General features: G+C 36.9%; 1 protein-coding gene across 8 annotated transcripts in view; it reads left to right on the forward strand.

The window, feature by feature from the left end:
- Positions 1-216: 216 nt before the first annotated feature.
- LOC124411213 (twitchin) overlaps positions 217-18,294 on the forward strand; it is a 77,851-nt gene continuing 59,773 nt past the window's right edge. For 4 of the 8 annotated variants that reach the window (XM_046890199.1, XM_046890200.1, XM_046890202.1 and 1 more), the window contains exons 1-14: positions 522-671; positions 6,652-6,734; positions 6,919-7,244; positions 7,904-7,925; positions 10,433-10,595; positions 10,702-10,843; positions 12,985-13,120; positions 13,714-13,917; positions 14,813-15,114; positions 16,431-16,648; positions 16,718-17,123; positions 17,213-17,385; positions 17,478-17,651; positions 17,734-17,813. In XM_046890199.1, the coding sequence (XP_046746155.1) occupies positions 6,932-7,244; positions 7,904-7,925; positions 10,433-10,595; positions 10,702-10,843; positions 12,985-13,120; positions 13,714-13,917; positions 14,813-15,114; positions 16,431-16,648; positions 16,718-17,123; positions 17,213-17,385; positions 17,478-17,651; positions 17,734-17,813 (2,333 nt within the window). In that variant the 5' untranslated portion in view covers positions 522-671; positions 6,652-6,734; positions 6,919-6,931. Of the gene's footprint in view, positions 387-521; positions 672-6,651; positions 6,735-6,918; positions 7,245-7,566; positions 7,589-7,903; positions 7,926-10,432; positions 10,596-10,701; positions 10,844-12,984; positions 13,121-13,713; positions 13,918-14,812; positions 15,115-16,424; positions 16,649-16,717; positions 17,124-17,212; positions 17,386-17,477; positions 17,652-17,733; positions 17,814-18,294 lie in introns of those variants that run through there. The other 4 variants (XM_046890198.1, XM_046890204.1, XM_046890205.1 and 1 more) reach the window with 4 other exon arrangements.

Consider the following 18,294-nt stretch of genomic DNA (forward strand, 5'->3'; position numbering starts at 1 on the left):
GTTAGGTACACATATAGTTAGACGGGCGAAAAACACATGTAGTGAAGACTGTGTGACATCGAGATAGGCGGATACTCACACACATGTGTCTATATATCGAAGTAGAGGGGATGCGGAATGAAAGGTGGAAAAAAGTAGGGGATTGGTTTGGGCGAGGGCGGTTGGCGGCCGAGAACCGACCGTCAAGAAATAGATTTAGTTTGGTTAGTTCGTGCGCGGGGCCCCAGCGACTGGGACGACGGGCAATTCAAACGAGGCGAACGACATTATACGACGATCCAAAATACGCGCACACGTTGTAACTTTGCGAAGAGATTAAAAGGGGGAAAAAAAAGAAAAGAAAAGAAAAGAGACAGAAAGAAAGGAAAGGAAAAACAAAAAACCAGGTCTGAAACAATATAAAGAAGAGGAAATAAAATAACAACAACGTCAAGAAATTTATCGTTCACGCGAATTGTTCGAAATCCGGACGTGTTTTTACGTTGTATTATACACACATATTGTACGTCACAGTTTTATCCGCCTTTCTTAAAAAATAATTCATATATTATAAAAGTGTTGTAAATCTCGTTATACCACTACGATATCGGCGCATTAAGAAAGAAAGGAAAGAAAGAAAGAGAGAGAAAAAAAGGATAAGGACAAACAAATTTTGAAGAATTTTATTTGTGGTGGGTGTTTTGTAAATTCGTTACGTTTTTTTTTTCTGTTCCTTACGTTTTTTTGCCGTTCTTTTTCCTCGTTACTCATTTTACGGATAATATTATGCTGTATAACATGTACAGATATCGTCGTTTTTATAAAATCGAAAACAAGAACGAAGGGGAAAAAGAAGCGGAAAAAAGAAAACGAATGGAAACAAAGTATTTGATCTAATTACAAATTAAATAAGCAGCTGAACATCACCTAAAAGAATAACAGGAAGACAAGAAGAAAAAATCGTACGTTTTACCGGCACGTGTCAGTTTCAATATCGAACTTCGAGATGTTCGTTTTTATTCTCTCCTCTACTATTTTTCTATCATTATTATTATTGTTATTATTTTTATCATTATAGCTGTGAAGCAAGAGCTGCTAGGAGAAGATTATATTTAAAAAAAATTCCAAGTAAGTTCTAACGAAGCAGATTTAAAATCGTTGACAATCATGTCTCTTACTTCGAGCATTCGTTTATAGTTTGTTTTCTAGTCTTCTTTTTGTTTCTTCTTCTTCTTCTTCTTCATCTTCTTTCTAAACAGTGGATTAATCATTGTATATCTATACGGAAATGGATGGTTTGTGTATGTGTTTGAGTGTGTAAAATGTTCTCACGTTAATGTTTTACTCATACTTGAAATCATGTTAAAACTCTGTGCTTCGAGTCAGTTATAGTTGTGTCAAGAGGCTCTAGAGATCTCCTCCTCAAAATTGCTGTGCACTCTACTAAAAAAAAAAAAAAATTAGAAAACTTCACACACAGACATACACACACATACTTATATTGATTGTCAGTGCGTGGATATACTTGGTATAATACGTAATAGATAAGTATGCGCAGCTAGAGCAGCAGTCTATTATACCTACGTAATTTGCGCTAGTGTTAGCTTTATTTCGAAGAATATTCGCGTACTTCGAAAGCTCTCAGTATTACAAGTAATTATTTATAGGCCAGTTTGTTCACGTTTTGTGCGACGATAAAAGACACGTTTTCATACATCAGTAGGTAATGAAATTTTTGTCTGGAGAAATGTATAATTCGAGAAGACCAGAATTATGCTTGGCTCTCATTTTTTTCATTTTCTTTCGCATCTCTTCATCTGACCTTGACCATTGACTACGGTTACCGTACTTGACTTTCTTTCTATTCGGTACATCCTCTCTATTCTTCCAACGGTCTGTCTTTGTAAGATTTGAGAAAAAAAAGAACCGAAGTGACATCACCGATTTATTAATTCAATCTCCGTAGTAACTCGATTTTATCGCTGCTAAAATTATTACAATTATCGTTGTTCCGTTTGGCTTCCGTTGTACCGTAATCTCAGTGAACGAAGCTAAGAATAAAAATAGCAACGAGAAAATTTAAAAATACTTAAACTGAGATATAGTAACGATAGAAAAAAAAAATGGTGTCGGACTTTTAAATTTCAAAAAGGATGATTCTCCTCGCGTCCTTGGCTGCAAATGACAGTATCAAGTGATGGTGATTCATGTTAAGAAAAATTTTCGAGATGACGTTACAGCTATACTTAATATGTTACGATCAGTGCGCGAATCGTTTCGGAATTTAATGACATATGCATAGATATAAGCGAGTTTTCGAAGGAAGTATAAAAATTGAAATTCGAAACGAAAAACGCAAATGTATTCGCAAATCTCGGTTATAAAAATTACGAAAATATAATTCAGAATAATTACTCGGCTTGCGCTTAAATACGCATGGTGATGAAAAATTTCATTTAAACGATTATATATTCATTTAAAATATGAAATAAAAAAGAGATTTTCAACGCTTGCAGTGATACGAGAACGCGATTAATTCTTCTTATTTATTCAATTTATTTTCAAATAACATAAATCAACGCTCGTAAAAGTGATCGATCCCCGTGAAGTGAACCATATTTTAAATTATATATACGATACAGAAATTGAAGGGATAATCAAGTTTTTTTTCTACCGGTTGCGTCAACTTACGCAATCTAAAACTGTTTCTAACAACAGTAACGATTGGAAAGAAGAAAATTTAAACAAGAATTATACGCGTGATGCTTATTTCGGAGTTAAAAATTGAAGTTAAAATTTCTTGACGTGACATGGGATAATTGTAATTAACGTTTTTCACGATCGTCTTAATCGGAACTGCAATACTTTTCAATTATCGTTATAGCGTGTATGTTTTTGGAATTTTCTACGGTCAAAGAAGAAAAGTAAAAAAAATAAAATAACAAATAAAAAAAAAAAAAAAAAAAAATTAATAAAAAAAAAAAAAAATCGGTACGGGAGTGAACGTAAAACGGGGTGAAATGAGAATAAGGATAAGCAGTCAGAGTCCGCGATCGACAGATAGCCAGTGAAAAACTATTCGTAGACTGGTCTAGGTATCTAGGCTCGATGTTGGGATTATTTTTAGAGAGCGTAACGTGAGGAGGAAGAAGAGAGTGGAGGTAAAGCGAAGTAGCACTCTGAACTGGATTCTGCGCTTTGTTGGACGGATATCGCCATCCTCCCCAAAGTTATTTCGTGATTCCTTCTCGCGATGGCCCCGAAGTGGCGTAGGTGGCAGTCGATGTCTTAGCCCCGCCCCGATAACTACACCGAAACAGCTAAATTCTCGAGGTGTAAAAATACCCGCGTTCCACGAGATTTCAACCAAATTAACCGCCCGATCAAATTGAAAAGCGGAAAAATCCTCGTCTTTCACCAACTTATGAAATGCTTCGAGATACCGGAGTTCAAGCCGGCCTTTGGTTTCGCAGGCTTAAGCACTCTCTAAAAATGACCCGCCAGTTTTTTTCTTTTCGTTTCGAAGAAGAAGCCTCCGGCAAAAATAGCGGACACTCTTCGTCGACGCGTTCTGACCACGATCAATCGACCTTCAAAATCTAGTTTTGGAGATCGTCTCTATTTGTACTTGAAAAAGAGATTTTTGTTCAAGATATTTTTAGAAGGATTTTTCCTCATTTACGAGACACAAAATCCTCCTAACCTCAAATCATCAAATTTTAGTTTCAGTAGTTGGATCGGAATTTGAGCTCTACAGGTTCGAGCAGTTCAAAGGACTCTTTGTTGACGGGATAGTGGAGAAATGAATGGGCGAGGCATGCGACTCGATTTCCGGTTTGCTTTGTTTGCCCAATCGCGTTACTTTGATACCACGAAAAAGAGATTCTCAACAGTTTAAAACAGACCGGTGGAAGCGAAAGCGCTTTTGACGTTGCAGAAGCTTACATCAGGGCAGATATAGATTACATTTAGCAAGCTCCTGATTTCTTTGACTCAGTATCTAATAATAACCAGTCGTATGAGTAACAGAGAACGAAGACAATTTCTAAATGCATCATTCATGTTGTAATTATAACTTCTAGGTCGGAACAAGCGCATATGGATAACACATTTGTTTACTCGAAACGCGATTAGCGCGTTATGGTGGAATTTTTTATCGATAGATACAGGTTGACTAAGTATTAGCCAAATTTCGAAACTTTGAGACGATCGCTGTCCACAACAAGGAATTTTTTGATCAATTGGAATTCATAAATTTCCATCGTTTGTATCGGGAGTTTTTTTGTCAAACTCCCCGTCAAACGCCGGCAGATAGGCAACCGAAGGTACACTTTGTATTGCTACACATTCAAGATGGCCCTTCGGTTGCCTATCTGACGGCGTCGAGTGGTGAGTTTCACAGAAAACTCTCGTCACGTACATTCTTTGCTCGGTCTCATCTCCCCCGATTTTCATTATCCGGGGATTTCTGCGTCCACCGGGTTTCGTGCAAATCGAGACGCAAGCACCAGCAGCAGCTGCTCGATTGTACGTCAAAGTAGCATAAGTATCCGGTGAACAGCTCGCTGCACGGTCTGCAGAGTGAGAAAGAGGGCATCGACGTTCTAATTCAGTCGTAGACTCGGGGAAATTCTAGCGAACTGCAGTCTGCAACGTTTCGAATTTTGCGTAATTCCTATTCGATAGTCCGTTTCGCGCTTCGGATCGCGTATGTGAGAAACTGGTAATGGAAACGGGGGTTTAACGTTTTTCGAGATTATTCATAGGCACGCGGGGAACCTCGACGCGTTGTACAACTGGAAGAATTCTGCGCGAAGTATGGATGGAAATAGATCTCCTTGCGTAATCAACCATCTCACGTGACACGGCTTTGGATTTCATTTTATTTTTACGTATACATATATACATATTTATTCTGCTATAATTTTTAGACTATATGACTGCATGTCACGGGTTTATATATATTTTGATCTCTAATTTATTACCAGGTACAAGCATTAGTGATATAAATTAAATCTGGGGTATCAAATTATAAGAAATTGTATTATACCTACGTAAACGAGTGGTCAATAAATTTTCGGCTAGTGAGTGAAATCGAATGAAATGAAAAATAACGTTTCGAATTTAGTGAAGAAAGAAACAACTAAAACCAGTGATAATTAACGTCATTTCATCGTATTATGATGTAATGTTACGTACGTGGCGCTGCGAAATCAGAGAGACGAGGACACTATCATTGCAAATCACGTTCGTTTGCTTGCTCAGTAGTATAAAATACGGGAATTTTTCTATAGTGCATACCCAAAGGAAACGTTAACCCCATAAAGTTTCGTTGAATTAACGTCTGGTCGACTGAACGCAGATGCTAAAGTCGTGAGGTGGGCCATGGATAGAATCATGGCGGCCATCGTCTCATTCCAGCCATCATTAACGTTCATTTTTTTCACTGCTTGTAAACCGGGTCTAGAACGTCTAAGTTAATCCGTAGGGATCAGCTGTATTATGCCTTCGAAATCTCGTGAGGTTGAACGCTGGTCGATCGAGGAAACAAATGACTCAAAGTCCCCTTAAATCCCGTGGGTGATAATTTATCGTCCCTGATAAATTTCCGGTCATTTAAAATTCAGCATCAGTCAGCAAGTTGGATACAGCGGTGTTGAATGTTGAAGCGTTGGACGGTTTTGGCAATACGGCGTAAAACATTGCTCGATTTAATTGGGCGGGCATTAATTACTCCGATCTTCAGACGTTCCTGCGACGTTAATTATACACGTGTAATACCGCAGTTGCGAAATAACGATGTTTGACCTCAAACAGTACAGTCGTTAACAACGCTATTTAGCAACCTCTCACCAACCAATTAACTATTTATTATCATTCAATAGAGAATTCTTTTTGCCTTGATCACGCGAGATCGCAGATGGAAATTTCATTCAGGTGTTATTTTCTACGTAATTCACATGTAATAGACTGCTCAGTGATCGAGCCCAGCTGTTATGGTTAATCACCGTTTTAAATCCACGCACCTTTGAAAATTAGATTAAATATGTGGGGCATTCCACGCCAACTGGACCAACGTCTGACCCTGACTATCTCGGATTTGAACTAGATTTTATCAGATCATTGTGTCGTTTCGTAAAGTTGACTCATATTTACTTTCGGACTATTTTTCTTCTCTAACCGAGATTTGACCTTGAGTTTTAGAAACCGTGAAAATTGTCAAAATCTTGATATTCGGGAACGAAGAAAACGAATTTCGAATCACTTTGTGTAAGTACTTTTGAACAGAAAACGGTATTCACAAATTCACCGTTGAAGTGAAGAAAATAAAAATACAAGTCTTTAATTTTCTGTGTGAATCACGAGAAAAGTTATAAATAATTTACGATTACTAGATAAAATTTCTGGAAATCGTTTGAATAAATAGAAAACATGACGTCAGCTGTTCGAAAGCGTTCGAAATAACCGTTGCTGTCACAGGTTTTTCGTAATTCAGAAAAAAGAGAAAACACAATTTTAGAGCCAAAAGAATAATTTGACTAAATCTGATTCAAATTCGAAATGTTTAGGCTTCAAACGTCAGTCAAGTTATATCGGAATACAGTATGGAATTTGTTAAAAATACTTGTCTTCCCTTCGTCTTACTTAACATTTTTCTTATCCTCGTTTTAGGTGTATATCGATCGGTGCGAAATTAAATAAGGTAGATGGTGCCGGCTGACTGTAATTAGCGAAGGCAGGAACAGGAGTTAGGCGTGAGTATAACATTGACAATTTGAAAGAGGTTTTTTTTTGTCTTTCTTTCTTTTAATCAGTGAATCGAAGGGTTGAGTAAAGGGCGAAACAGTAAAAAAAAAAAAATAAGGATCATTGAGATATTTTTTTTTATGGCGAAAAGAACTGGACAGTTGGTAACATTGATGAAATTGATGTGTATAGGCACCCCAGCACGATGGGGGTCGCCGAAGATTTTGCCCCCAGCTTTACGCAGAAGCCGCAATTGCGACAGGAGGACGAGGGTAACAGGTTGATATTTGAGTGTCAGCTGTTGAGTTCCCCTAAGCCTGAAATATCATGGTTTCGAGGAGAGACACAGCTGAACGAAGACGCTAGGACAAATTTCAAAATACAAAGTATCGGGACTAACAAGTTCCTCGTTGTACTCGAGCTTGATGACGTCATAGAGACAGATGCCGGACTTTATAAGGTCAAGGCGAAGAACAAGATGGGAGAAGTAGCTGCGTCCATCAATCTCAACTTCAGCCGTAAGTTTGACATTGAAAAACATTGGAACAACGAGAAAAAAAACAATGAAAAAGAAAAAATGTTGATAATATCGTTTCATAAATCGAAAAAAGTACTTCGAATTTTTCGTGGGGTGAAACTTTAAGCTTTTATACAAAGAAGAAATTTCTTTTATCAATATAATTGTGTAATGAAAGTAGAATTCGAAGCGAAAGTTATCACGAGGAAAGATCTATGGTTGATCTATTTATCGTTTATCTTTAAATTCCGATCATGAAAAATTGATTTGACAAGATGGCGGGTATTTCGTTCGATTAATAACTCGCATTGTATGTTTTACAGCTGTCGATGAGCCTAGGGAGAAGTAAGTCGAATTAGTAGATTAAAAGGAGTTGAAAAAAATTAAAGAAAAAATCCAACACTGAATTGAATGTTGCTCCTGAAGGCTCTTAATTGCTTCGATTTTATTCGTGTACACCTTGCAAGGAAAACTAACTTCTTCCGACGCCATCTATTATTGTTTTTGAAATTTTTCGTTTAATTTTACTTCCATTTATCTTTATCATTTTACCATATTGTTTATTTATTTACCCTGCACATTATCGTTTACTTGGGTTTCACCACCATCACCATCACCACCTTTTCAATATGTTATATTATTTTTAATTTATGATTTTAGCTGCCGAGCAAGAAAAGGCGCGGTGAGTTTGTGATTTCCGGTTTAAATTGTTTTTGTTTATTGCCGTTCACGTATTCGTCACATGTAATAATCGTACTGTGTACATATATATATGTATATATAAATATGCATTCATATGCAAGTAATTTTACTTCAATTAATCGAATAACGTTTACAATGACACAAAAAAATTATACAAACATAATAAAAAAAAAAAAGGCAATTCACTAAACTCTCTTCAATAAACTTTTGTACATAGTTATCCATACAATAATCACTAACGAAAAATCTTCAATTCAGTATTAATATACGATGTACGTAATGTATATAAGCAGCAACGTTTCGAATAATCATCAGTCAGAATTAAATCACTCTCCAGCCGCTTTTTTTTTCTCTTAATCGTTATTCCCCAATATTGTCCAGAAGATGAAAACCATCCATCCATTTGAATTTTATTACTGAATTTGTTTTTATTATTTGATTTATGATTTCCACATCCAAGTACCTCCATGATAATAAGTTTCCTTTGAAGCTTTCGCTAATCAAGCACTATGCATCGTCTGAATAATACAATCACAAGTTATGGACTAACTACATAACGTGTTTGATGTACAAAATTGCTGTGTAATTACACTAATAAATGACCAACTTCAAATAACACCTGTATAATCGTTCTGCTCGTGAGTGTTTTACGTTATCAATAATAAACAGGTGTAATAACAGCGTTTAAAAAGTCTGTATTTAGCGTAAAAGTTTTCTGAAAATTTCTCGAAATCCGGCACAGTTTCATCTAAGAACTAGCAGCAAGCCGCGATTCGGCGAAACAGGTTGATCCAAATTCGTTTTGACACTCGCGACGTGATCGCAGACGCTCTTCACGGTATCGCGGTTGAGCATCTGACCGGGGATTCCCCGGCTAGTAAAAATGTGTAGGACGCGTTGGACGGTCTAACTTATAAGGTAGACCATCTAACTTATAAAAGAACAGAGGAAAAATGCGGGCCAATGTGAATTCCTTTCTTCTAATTTCCAAATCATTCTTAAAACCGAAATAGAGGACATAATTTAACGCGTTGCTACGCGCTGGTCAGGTATGCCCGACGAAAAAGAAAGCCGACATCAGCCGAACAGCTGCCCTAACCTACTTCTCTAAACATAGTATATCGGAATCTCGAACGTTGCTCCGCATCTCCGTTTGATGACCGTTGTACTGTTTGGCTTTGGACGCCGGGCTATCTAGGTTCAAAAGAACAACCCAGATCTCTTTAATCATTATAGTGTCGATTATTTCGCATTCGCGACGGTTCAATTCCTAGCTCTCGTTTTTCGCGTGTATTTTATTATACTTAATTGCATGTATATTAAATACAGTTATACACACAGGGAACTAAACTGCAGAGATTCTCATTGCACGCAACGATTTGTTCGAAAATTTGTTGACTTTTGGTGTGGACTGTATAATCGGCTATTATACAACATCGACAAAAAAAAATTCAATTCAATTATTCATCATTTCGAATGTTGGAGAAATTTTCGGAATAGATGTATTAATAGCCTACATTGTAATTGTTGCAGCATTCGAATTTTATTTTTAACCGTTATGCTCATCATCACGATGTACTAATTTCGCAGAGCGGGTCTAACAATATCAAATATTTTGGTACGATGCCATACATGAGAGAGCATATAGGCGAAATCGTTCAACAAACGGTCACATTCGACATGATCGCGTTACAATTTTTTTTTCTAATGTATTACACGATGTAGTCTATTGCCAACATTACAATTGTCGGGTGTTAAATAATAAATATAGAATCGTAAAGATGCGCGCAGCTGATTTGTTAAATTTCTCCCACATTCGACTTCATTTCTTAAGGAAAATTACTCTTCCGACAGTAATCGACGATACCGTTTTTGCTTCTGCGATCATAAATTCTTATCGACATCGAACGACATGTTGTTAAATAATCGGTTTTTCGGTGACGGTGTCTATGGCTATTTGAGCCACAGTTCCAAAATTCTACGGTAATCGGTAATTTGGGAAAAACGAGTGGCCACAAAGCGACTGACACTTCGCGTGTAGGTAAATATTTCGATAGCTTTTGAGTATCGATTTACATCAAGCGGAGTCACTTCGTGTTCTCCGAAAAGTAACGAAGCTTTTGCGCTCAAGTTGATGTGACTAGAGCTAATATCGGCGCTGTGAGATCGTTTTGAACATTCGCAGAAGTCCTCGTATTTCAGAGTCGAAATTCAAGATGGCGGCTCGGATAGCTAACGCCGTTGAATCTGTCTGTTATTTTACAACGTAATTTGATCCACAGACGTGAAATTAAGAATCTATTTGTATATACATCGCTGGTACAGTTAAACTCACATTTGAAACTTTTGTCTTTGCTTCCCCAGCGTTTTTAATATGATACAGGAATAAAAAGGCTAATTTTTGTCGTGTGTCCTTGTCTGTTTGTCAGTCAAATTATGTACATGAAAGGACGATGAAAACTATTAATCCGTTTATGTCGTGTACAGACAAATCGACGGCATTGCTCCAACCTTCGCAAAAAAGCCGGCGATCAGACAAGAAGAAGATGGAAAACGATTACTATTCGAATGTCGTATCACCGCGGATCCGACCCCCAAAGTAACCTGGTCTCACAACGGAAATTTGGTCCAGGAATCCCCGCGCCACAAAGTAAGGAATCTCAAGTTCTTTTGTAACTTTTACGTTGTTGTAAACGACAATTCTCTACTCTTATTCACCGTTTCGTTTCTCGTTTACATTCCATTTCGATTTTCAGTTAACAGTGGACAAGGACGGCCACTCGTACTTTGCAACGTTAGAAATCAAGAACGTGACTGTTGAGGATGCTGGAAAATACAAAGTCAATGCAAAGAACGAACTCGGCGAGTCCAACGCCACGATTTCACTCAATTTCGACAGTAAGTATTGAACAGATCTTTTTTTCCCTACCCATAGTATTTTAGATTCTTTTCTTTTCATTTGAGAAAAAGAGAAAGATTTTTTTTTTCAATATAATTCCACATCGGTGTACAGTGGAAATTTATAGTTTTCATTTAACTTAGTTTATAGTTCGATTTCAGACGTGCAAAAATAATTCGAGCTGATCGTTAAAGACAAAAAAAATACATTCTCCACTGTGCACTCGATGATTTATTTAATACGTCTTAATAATTAATTCAAGGTAGGATAATATTATAGGATGATTATAACTCATTATCTAATACATAAAAAATTATTTAGCATTATAAAAGGTTTCTATTTCCTGGGTAAAAGAGGGGGAAAAAAAAGGTTGTCTAATCGACGCATGGATTAAAAATATTTATCAGACTCCATAGCGATGAAAGAAAAAAATATCGAAATTTAGACATAAAAATGCACTGTTCAACGAGAGCGAAGGAGTATAAGTAGAAAGTAGCGTCTTTTGTTTTTGTCTATTACTTGATAAAACTTACGTCAAATTTATAATTTTTCTTTGAACAAAAATTCGTGAAAATTAAAAAAATTAATTTTGTTTTCTTCAATAATGAAAAGAAAGCAAAACGATTCGGATCACATGTCGAGTGCTAAAATTATAATCACGTTCAGGAATTTGGTCAGCCAGAAAGAAGGGGAGAACACCCTGGTATAACGGATAAACGGGATTTCATGAATCTAATGAATTTGAATTAACGTATTATCGTAACATAGTTTGTTTTTGCTTACGCTGTCGCTACTGTGTAATAATAGTAATAATAATAATAATAATAATACGTAATAATGGTAATACGTAATAATAATACGTAATAATAATGATGATAATAACTACAATGATGATAATAGTCAATAATAATAACAAAAATAATATTTATAAAAACTTTAAACATCATTTTCTACATGTATGCATATCTACACGAAAAAACGAAGTGTTTGATCAAAATCATATTCATACATGTGACTAAAGAATTGGTGATATTATTAACAAGTGATTAACAATACTGTGTATCAAAGAATTATAGATATCGATTCGATATACAAAAAAGTGACTGTTGAATAATATTTTGTACATATATATACGCACATTCCTTTCTCTCGAGGACAAGAAAAAAAAAAAATATCCTAATTTTATAAAGACATTTACGTGTACATAGAATGGTTGTTATTTTTTCAAGTTAACAATTAACGTAACATCTCGTTCACATTACTTTTCATATAATATTATACATATATTATACACATGCACACGAACACACAACATTTCATGGATCACTAACCAAGTGTAGAGCCAGGGTTTTAATTCTTATTTTATTATTATATACACATCTAACGTAATATTCCTAACTTATTCAGTGTTCGACAATAATTGTGAAGTAGATGTTTTGTACAAATATCGCTGAATTTACCTGCGAAAGTATATGTATAGACAATATACTGAGAATGGAAAAAAAAAAAAAAAAAAAAATGAAAACGAAAGAGAAAGAAGAAAGGAAGGCAGATCGTAAAAATTATAAGGAAGTAAGCAAACAAACAAACAAACAAACAACTGAAACAACGGAACAAAAAACACCGAAAAACACGTCCACGCACGTATGTGTATGTGATAATATTGTAATTAATATAATGACGATTGATAATTATAAAACGCGGTGTGTTGAGGGTGGAAAATATATAAATACATATATAGATATATTTTTCAAACAATGGAATTGTGTTCCATGATATGTTGCGATGTAAATTGCTGTATAATTCATTGATATATGGTTATACAGGAACTGCGATTAATTTAAGATATAGTTCGAAGGAAGAAAAATCGAGGAAAAGGAAAAAAAAACTGTTACGAAACATAACGACGTTGTGTATATCGTTTATTATTTATATGTCGTGTTCGTGATTAATTCGACGAGAAAGAAAAACGAAGTACAAAAGAAAAAAAAAAAAAAAAAAAAAAAAAACATGACAATTTTCTTTTAGACGAATTTAAAAAATTTAATAATAACAAAAAAAGTCCCGGTTGGTATAAAAAATGATTTCGCGAATCGAAGAGGGCTGAACTGAGGCACGTATTACGTTTATGTGAATGTAGGCGACGAGGCGCCCGTCCCAGACGACGGAATCAAGCCAACCTTCACCGAGAGGCCTGTGATCAGACAGTCAGACGATGGCAACACTATTACTTTCGAATGTCGATTAGTCGGCGATCCGAAACCGACTGTCAAATGGTAAGGACTTAACAAAGCATGCCCTAATCTTCATTGAGGATTTACCCACGCGCAACAAGTATACATATAATAATGAGACGTGCATGCCTGACAACGAAGTTTCAAATTCTCAATTTTCAACCGTACATACGTAATAAATTTCAACTTTATATATACATATATACATATAAATTCAATCGCACAAGAAATCAAGACACAGAATATGATAATAAAATTAAAAAAAAAAAAAAAAAAAAGCAACATACACCGGTTTTAAAGCGCGTGTGGCAGATGATTGAACAACGAAAAAAAAAAAAAAAAAAATAACACATGTAACGTACAATTTTGAGTAATACGTATATAATTTAACTAAAGAATATATTATACGTTCGATTCTTTATTTTTTTTTTTTTTTTGTCATCACAATCATTAGGTGTTATCGATTTGTCATCGGTTTTTGATGCACGTTGTACAAGCATGCGATATTTGAAAGAAAAAGGTATAAAAAAAAAAAAAAAAGAAAAAAAAAAAGCAGTGGATAAATTGAAATTTGAAATGTGACGATGACGGGATGTTAGACGAGTGAATATCTACATGATAATGTGTGGCAACAGGTATCACGGCAACGACGAAATAAAAGACGGCGGGAGGTTCACAACTTCCCTTGAACTTGATCAGAAGCTCTACCATCTAGCCAGGCTGCAAATCACCAGCGTGGCTAAGGCCGACAGTGGTGAATACAAAGCTATCGCTAAGAACAAACACGGGAACGGCGTTGCTACGATAAACCTCAACTTTGAGGGAGGCGATAAACCGAAGTATGCCATTACACCACTAATAACAATGTGCTTGTTTTATTTCATTGCTTCGCGATTGGGTCAGATCGCGATTTTTCGACATTGGTATCAGAGTGGAAATCAAATACCTGCAAAGATATCAGGATTGAGTAAATTATTCGAACACTTATTCGTGCCGGATTTTTACGAGCTATCGACTTTGGCGGATTGACGAATTACTAGGGCTGTACGATCCGATTTAACGATCAGTAAAAAAAAAACAGCGATTATTTATAAACGACAGTCCTAGAAATTATAAATACTCTGTCATGTTCTAATGATTCTTTTTGAAACAGTCAATTCTTCAATCTGTAACACTTACTTTATACCGTGTGTCCACGAGGAAAGTGCACACCTTATGCGCGTGCGTCAAGTCGTTCGAATTTTATTGGCTGACGGTTTTTGGTAAGAAAATGTCCCTAGGAACCCACTGTTAGCTGTGGGATTCTAGGGACATTTTCTGACAGTCGCAATTGGTACTGCGTCGCCTGCTCAGTCAGGCAGTAAGAAAATGTCCCTAGGAGCCGACTGTTAGCTGTGGGCTTCTAGGAACACATTTTCTGACAGTCGCGATTGGTATTGCGTCGGCTGCTCAATCATGCGTTAACTGTCTGCCGATAAAATTCGAACGATTTGACGCACGCGCATAAGGTGCGCACTTTCCTCATCGACACACGATATGGATAAAATTAGTAACGCAAATTTGTATCATATTAAATTAACGGCAGTAGTTAATCGTCGAGCAATGAAATATCATGAGTGCATAATTATATCTTCACACAAAAGTAAAAGGACAAACGAAACGTATCGAAGTAAAAATAATAAGACAGTCCTAGGAATTGATTATACTGATTAATCCCCCCCCCCCCTCGACTAGAATACCCGACGGAAAACCGCCCCGATTTCCAAAAAAGCCAACGATACGTCAAGACGGCGAAGTACTGATAATGGAATGTATATTGGAGGCACATCCGGTGCCAGACATCACCTGGTACCAAGGGACAAAAGCAATAGCGGACAGTCCGCGTGTCAAGATGCTGAGAAAGTCAACAAGCAAGGACACATATCTATTAACGTTGGAAATATCGAATCCCACTAAAGCTGACGGCGGAAATTATCGGTGCAACGCCTTCAACAGCTACGGCGAAAGTAACGCGAACATCTCCCTCAACTTCCAAGGCAAGTTGTGATGATAAGCCGCTTTAAAAAGACCGAGATCAAAAAAAAAAAAAAAAAAAGAAAACAAACAACACATGCACAAAAGTATTTATACCCACCCTTATCTTATTATTATTCATCTCTATAAATAACATACAATATATAACAATATATTTTATCGTCGATGTAATATATACCGATACGTATATTATCTACCCTCGTTTTCACATACGGTGGAAGAGAAAAAACATTACGTAATATCGAGTCGAGTTCGAGGAAATATCTGCTTTCCTTCGCACTTCTTGTTATACACATATTCCTCCCAATCTCATGTCTATTATAATACTGCGAGGTTTTCTTGAAAGGACCTGCTTCTGACTTGCTTAATTTTAATTCGATGATTTCCATGTTCGCCATCCGAAGCAAACTTTAACTGACTAAAAAATTCCCTAGAATCGTTCGATCGACGAATGACAGTTATAAACCATAACCTTTCGCCAATTAATGGGCGCTTTTCTTTTACATGAATTTTCTTACAGAAGACGACACTGGGTGAGTTCATTAGTCTGATTTCACGGAATAAGCTAATGAAATCACTAAGGTGTCGTGTTGTGTCAGAAAATTTACGTAAAAGGAAAGCGCCATTACACATCGGTCACCATGTCTAGTGGCATGCTAGTAACATTTTTACAAAGTTGGCTGCGCATATGAACTAGACGGCTGCGAAACTCGAGCAGGTCTTTTCAAGAGAATCTCCCGGTATATAGACTGATTCTGGTTTTCATAATCGTTCGAAAAAAACGAATCATATATCATGTTAAACATAAAATGACGTTAAAAAGGTTTTTTATATTGTTGTCTTGAAATGATGATTATAAATCAAGGTAGGTTCAGCCTAACGTTTTTAACACGTCGTGATAAGTCCCTGTTTGTCGCTGCTTTGTGTGCTGCAATTATTATCATAATATACATATCCTGCATCATTCATTATTATTATACATGTTCAAAGCTTGTTTTAAAAGTTGGAAAAACTTCAAAACTTCATCTCGGAGAGTAAAAGAACACCAAAAACAGCTTGACTACGCAGGGAGAGAATACTTTGATAAAACAAGTTTAGACTCTGGACAAAGTTATTCTCATAAACTTTACAATTATTGATTTCAAGTGGTTTCATGTATCTCGATTAATTCGAGATCATCATTTCGTCATTTCAAAACAGATTCAAGTAATTCGGGTACCTTTGATTCACAATCTGATTTCCAAATGAGGATGAACCGTTACTTCGTAGCGAAGTAATCTAGGCTGTATGTTTAATGGTGAATATTTGAAAGGTGCAGATGATGGAGCAGGATTCGCGCCTTCTTTCATCGAGAAGCCGCGTATCATTCCAAACGAAAGTGGCACTCTGATAACGATGAAGTGCAAGTGTAAAGCGAAGCCGAAGCCGGACGTCACCTGGTTCCGGGGCACAACCGTCGTCAAGGAGTCGTCGAAGATCACAATCAGAAGTTCCGGCGTCGAGGAAGACGTGTACGAACTAACACTCGAAATTAAGGTACGACCTTCGCCGAGCATTTCACGACCCTCATAGGATTCTATAACCGATTCCATTTCGAAATTTCAGGATCCATCGGGTCCGGACGGAGGCACGTACAGGTGCCACGTCAAAAACGAATATGGCGAGAGCAACGCGAACCTGAATTTGAACATCGAGGCAGAGCCGGAACCGGAGGGCGACGGTCCGACCTTCGTCGACAAGCCACGAATCCAGTCCCAGAATCAAGGGAAATTGGTCATCATGGACTTCCGAGTCAAGGCTGATCCGAAGCCAGATATTGTTTGGACTCACGCCGGCAAAGTCGTCAAGGAATCGTCAAAAATATCCATCAGTATAACCAAGGAGAAGGAGGATGTTTACTACATTAAACTTGAACTTAACGACCCTGGCGCCGACGACTCGGGACTCTATAAATGCAACATCAGAAATACCCTCGGAGAACTGAATGCCAACTTGACGCTGAATGTTGAAAGTAACCGCAGATTTTTCTTCATCTTATTCATCCATTATTTACAGAGTTCATTGAGAGATGATCTTGCTAACGCCGTTCTCGAATTACAGTCATACCGGTGATCAAGGAGAAGCCGAAGGTGATCAAGATCGTCAAGAAGAAGACCGTCATTGTAGAATGTCAAGTACTGTCCAAGTTTGCGCCGGACTGCACGTGGTTCAAAGAATCGAGAGCGGTGAAGGAAGATTCTCGGCACACTGTTCACGTCGAGAAAGTTAAAGAGGTATACCAACGGAAAAAAGACACTCCGGTAGCTTGTTCTTCGGTATTATTCAGTTCTCGGAATTATTCACATCCCCCGATTAACATTTTCAGGGAGAGTTCGCCGTCAAGTTGGAAATCGAACAGGTATCAACACTCGATAAGGGAACGTACAAGCTTGTCGCGAGGAACGAGAAGGGCGAGGCCATTTCTCAGGTTGTTGAAATCACCGAGATTCCGGCTGAGGAGGGTGATAAACCGAAGCTCGCTTCTGGTATCAAATCCATTGTAAGAGACACTGTTTAACCGTTGTTCCTTTTCTTTTTTTAACCTTGTTTCGTGCCGTTTAACCCATTTTTATTTTTCACAGACCGCCGAAGAGGGCCGGACCATCGAATTTGTCGCTCGACTCGCCAAGGAGGACAGGAAGGTCAACGTTGTCTGGACAAAGTGAGTGATCCTCCTTCTAAATTATACCTCATATCTGTGTATATATAGATATGTATGTAAAGATGTATTTCTTTAATTTTGAATTTTGCCGCGCTCCGTGCGGGTAGAGTAGGAACCGCCTTACACCGCAGCAGAACCACATGACAACTACCGATATCATCTGTGATAAAATTTTTGATAGAAATTAAATAATAAACAGTGAAAAACGGAATTGACATCTTGAACAAAGAATTTAAATGTTGTTTCTTTGTTTTCAGATAATAATTTCTGTAAATAATGTGAACAGAACTTGTAATTAACAAAATAAAATTTTGCTTTACAGGGCAACGTAATAAAGTTAGACATAATTTGTGAATCCATAGTCAATGAAAAAGGGAAGAACCCTTATAAAACGATGTTTAAGTTTTTTGTTTAAATTGCCAATTCCTTTTTTCAATGTTTAATATTAATATTTCTATTCATAATCTTATCAGACATGATA

The sequence above is a fragment of the Diprion similis genome, chromosome 10 (assembly GCF_021155765.1).
Source record: "Diprion similis isolate iyDipSimi1 chromosome 10, iyDipSimi1.1, whole genome shotgun sequence".
Classification (NCBI taxonomy): Eukaryota; Metazoa; Arthropoda; class Insecta; order Hymenoptera; family Diprionidae; genus Diprion; species Diprion similis.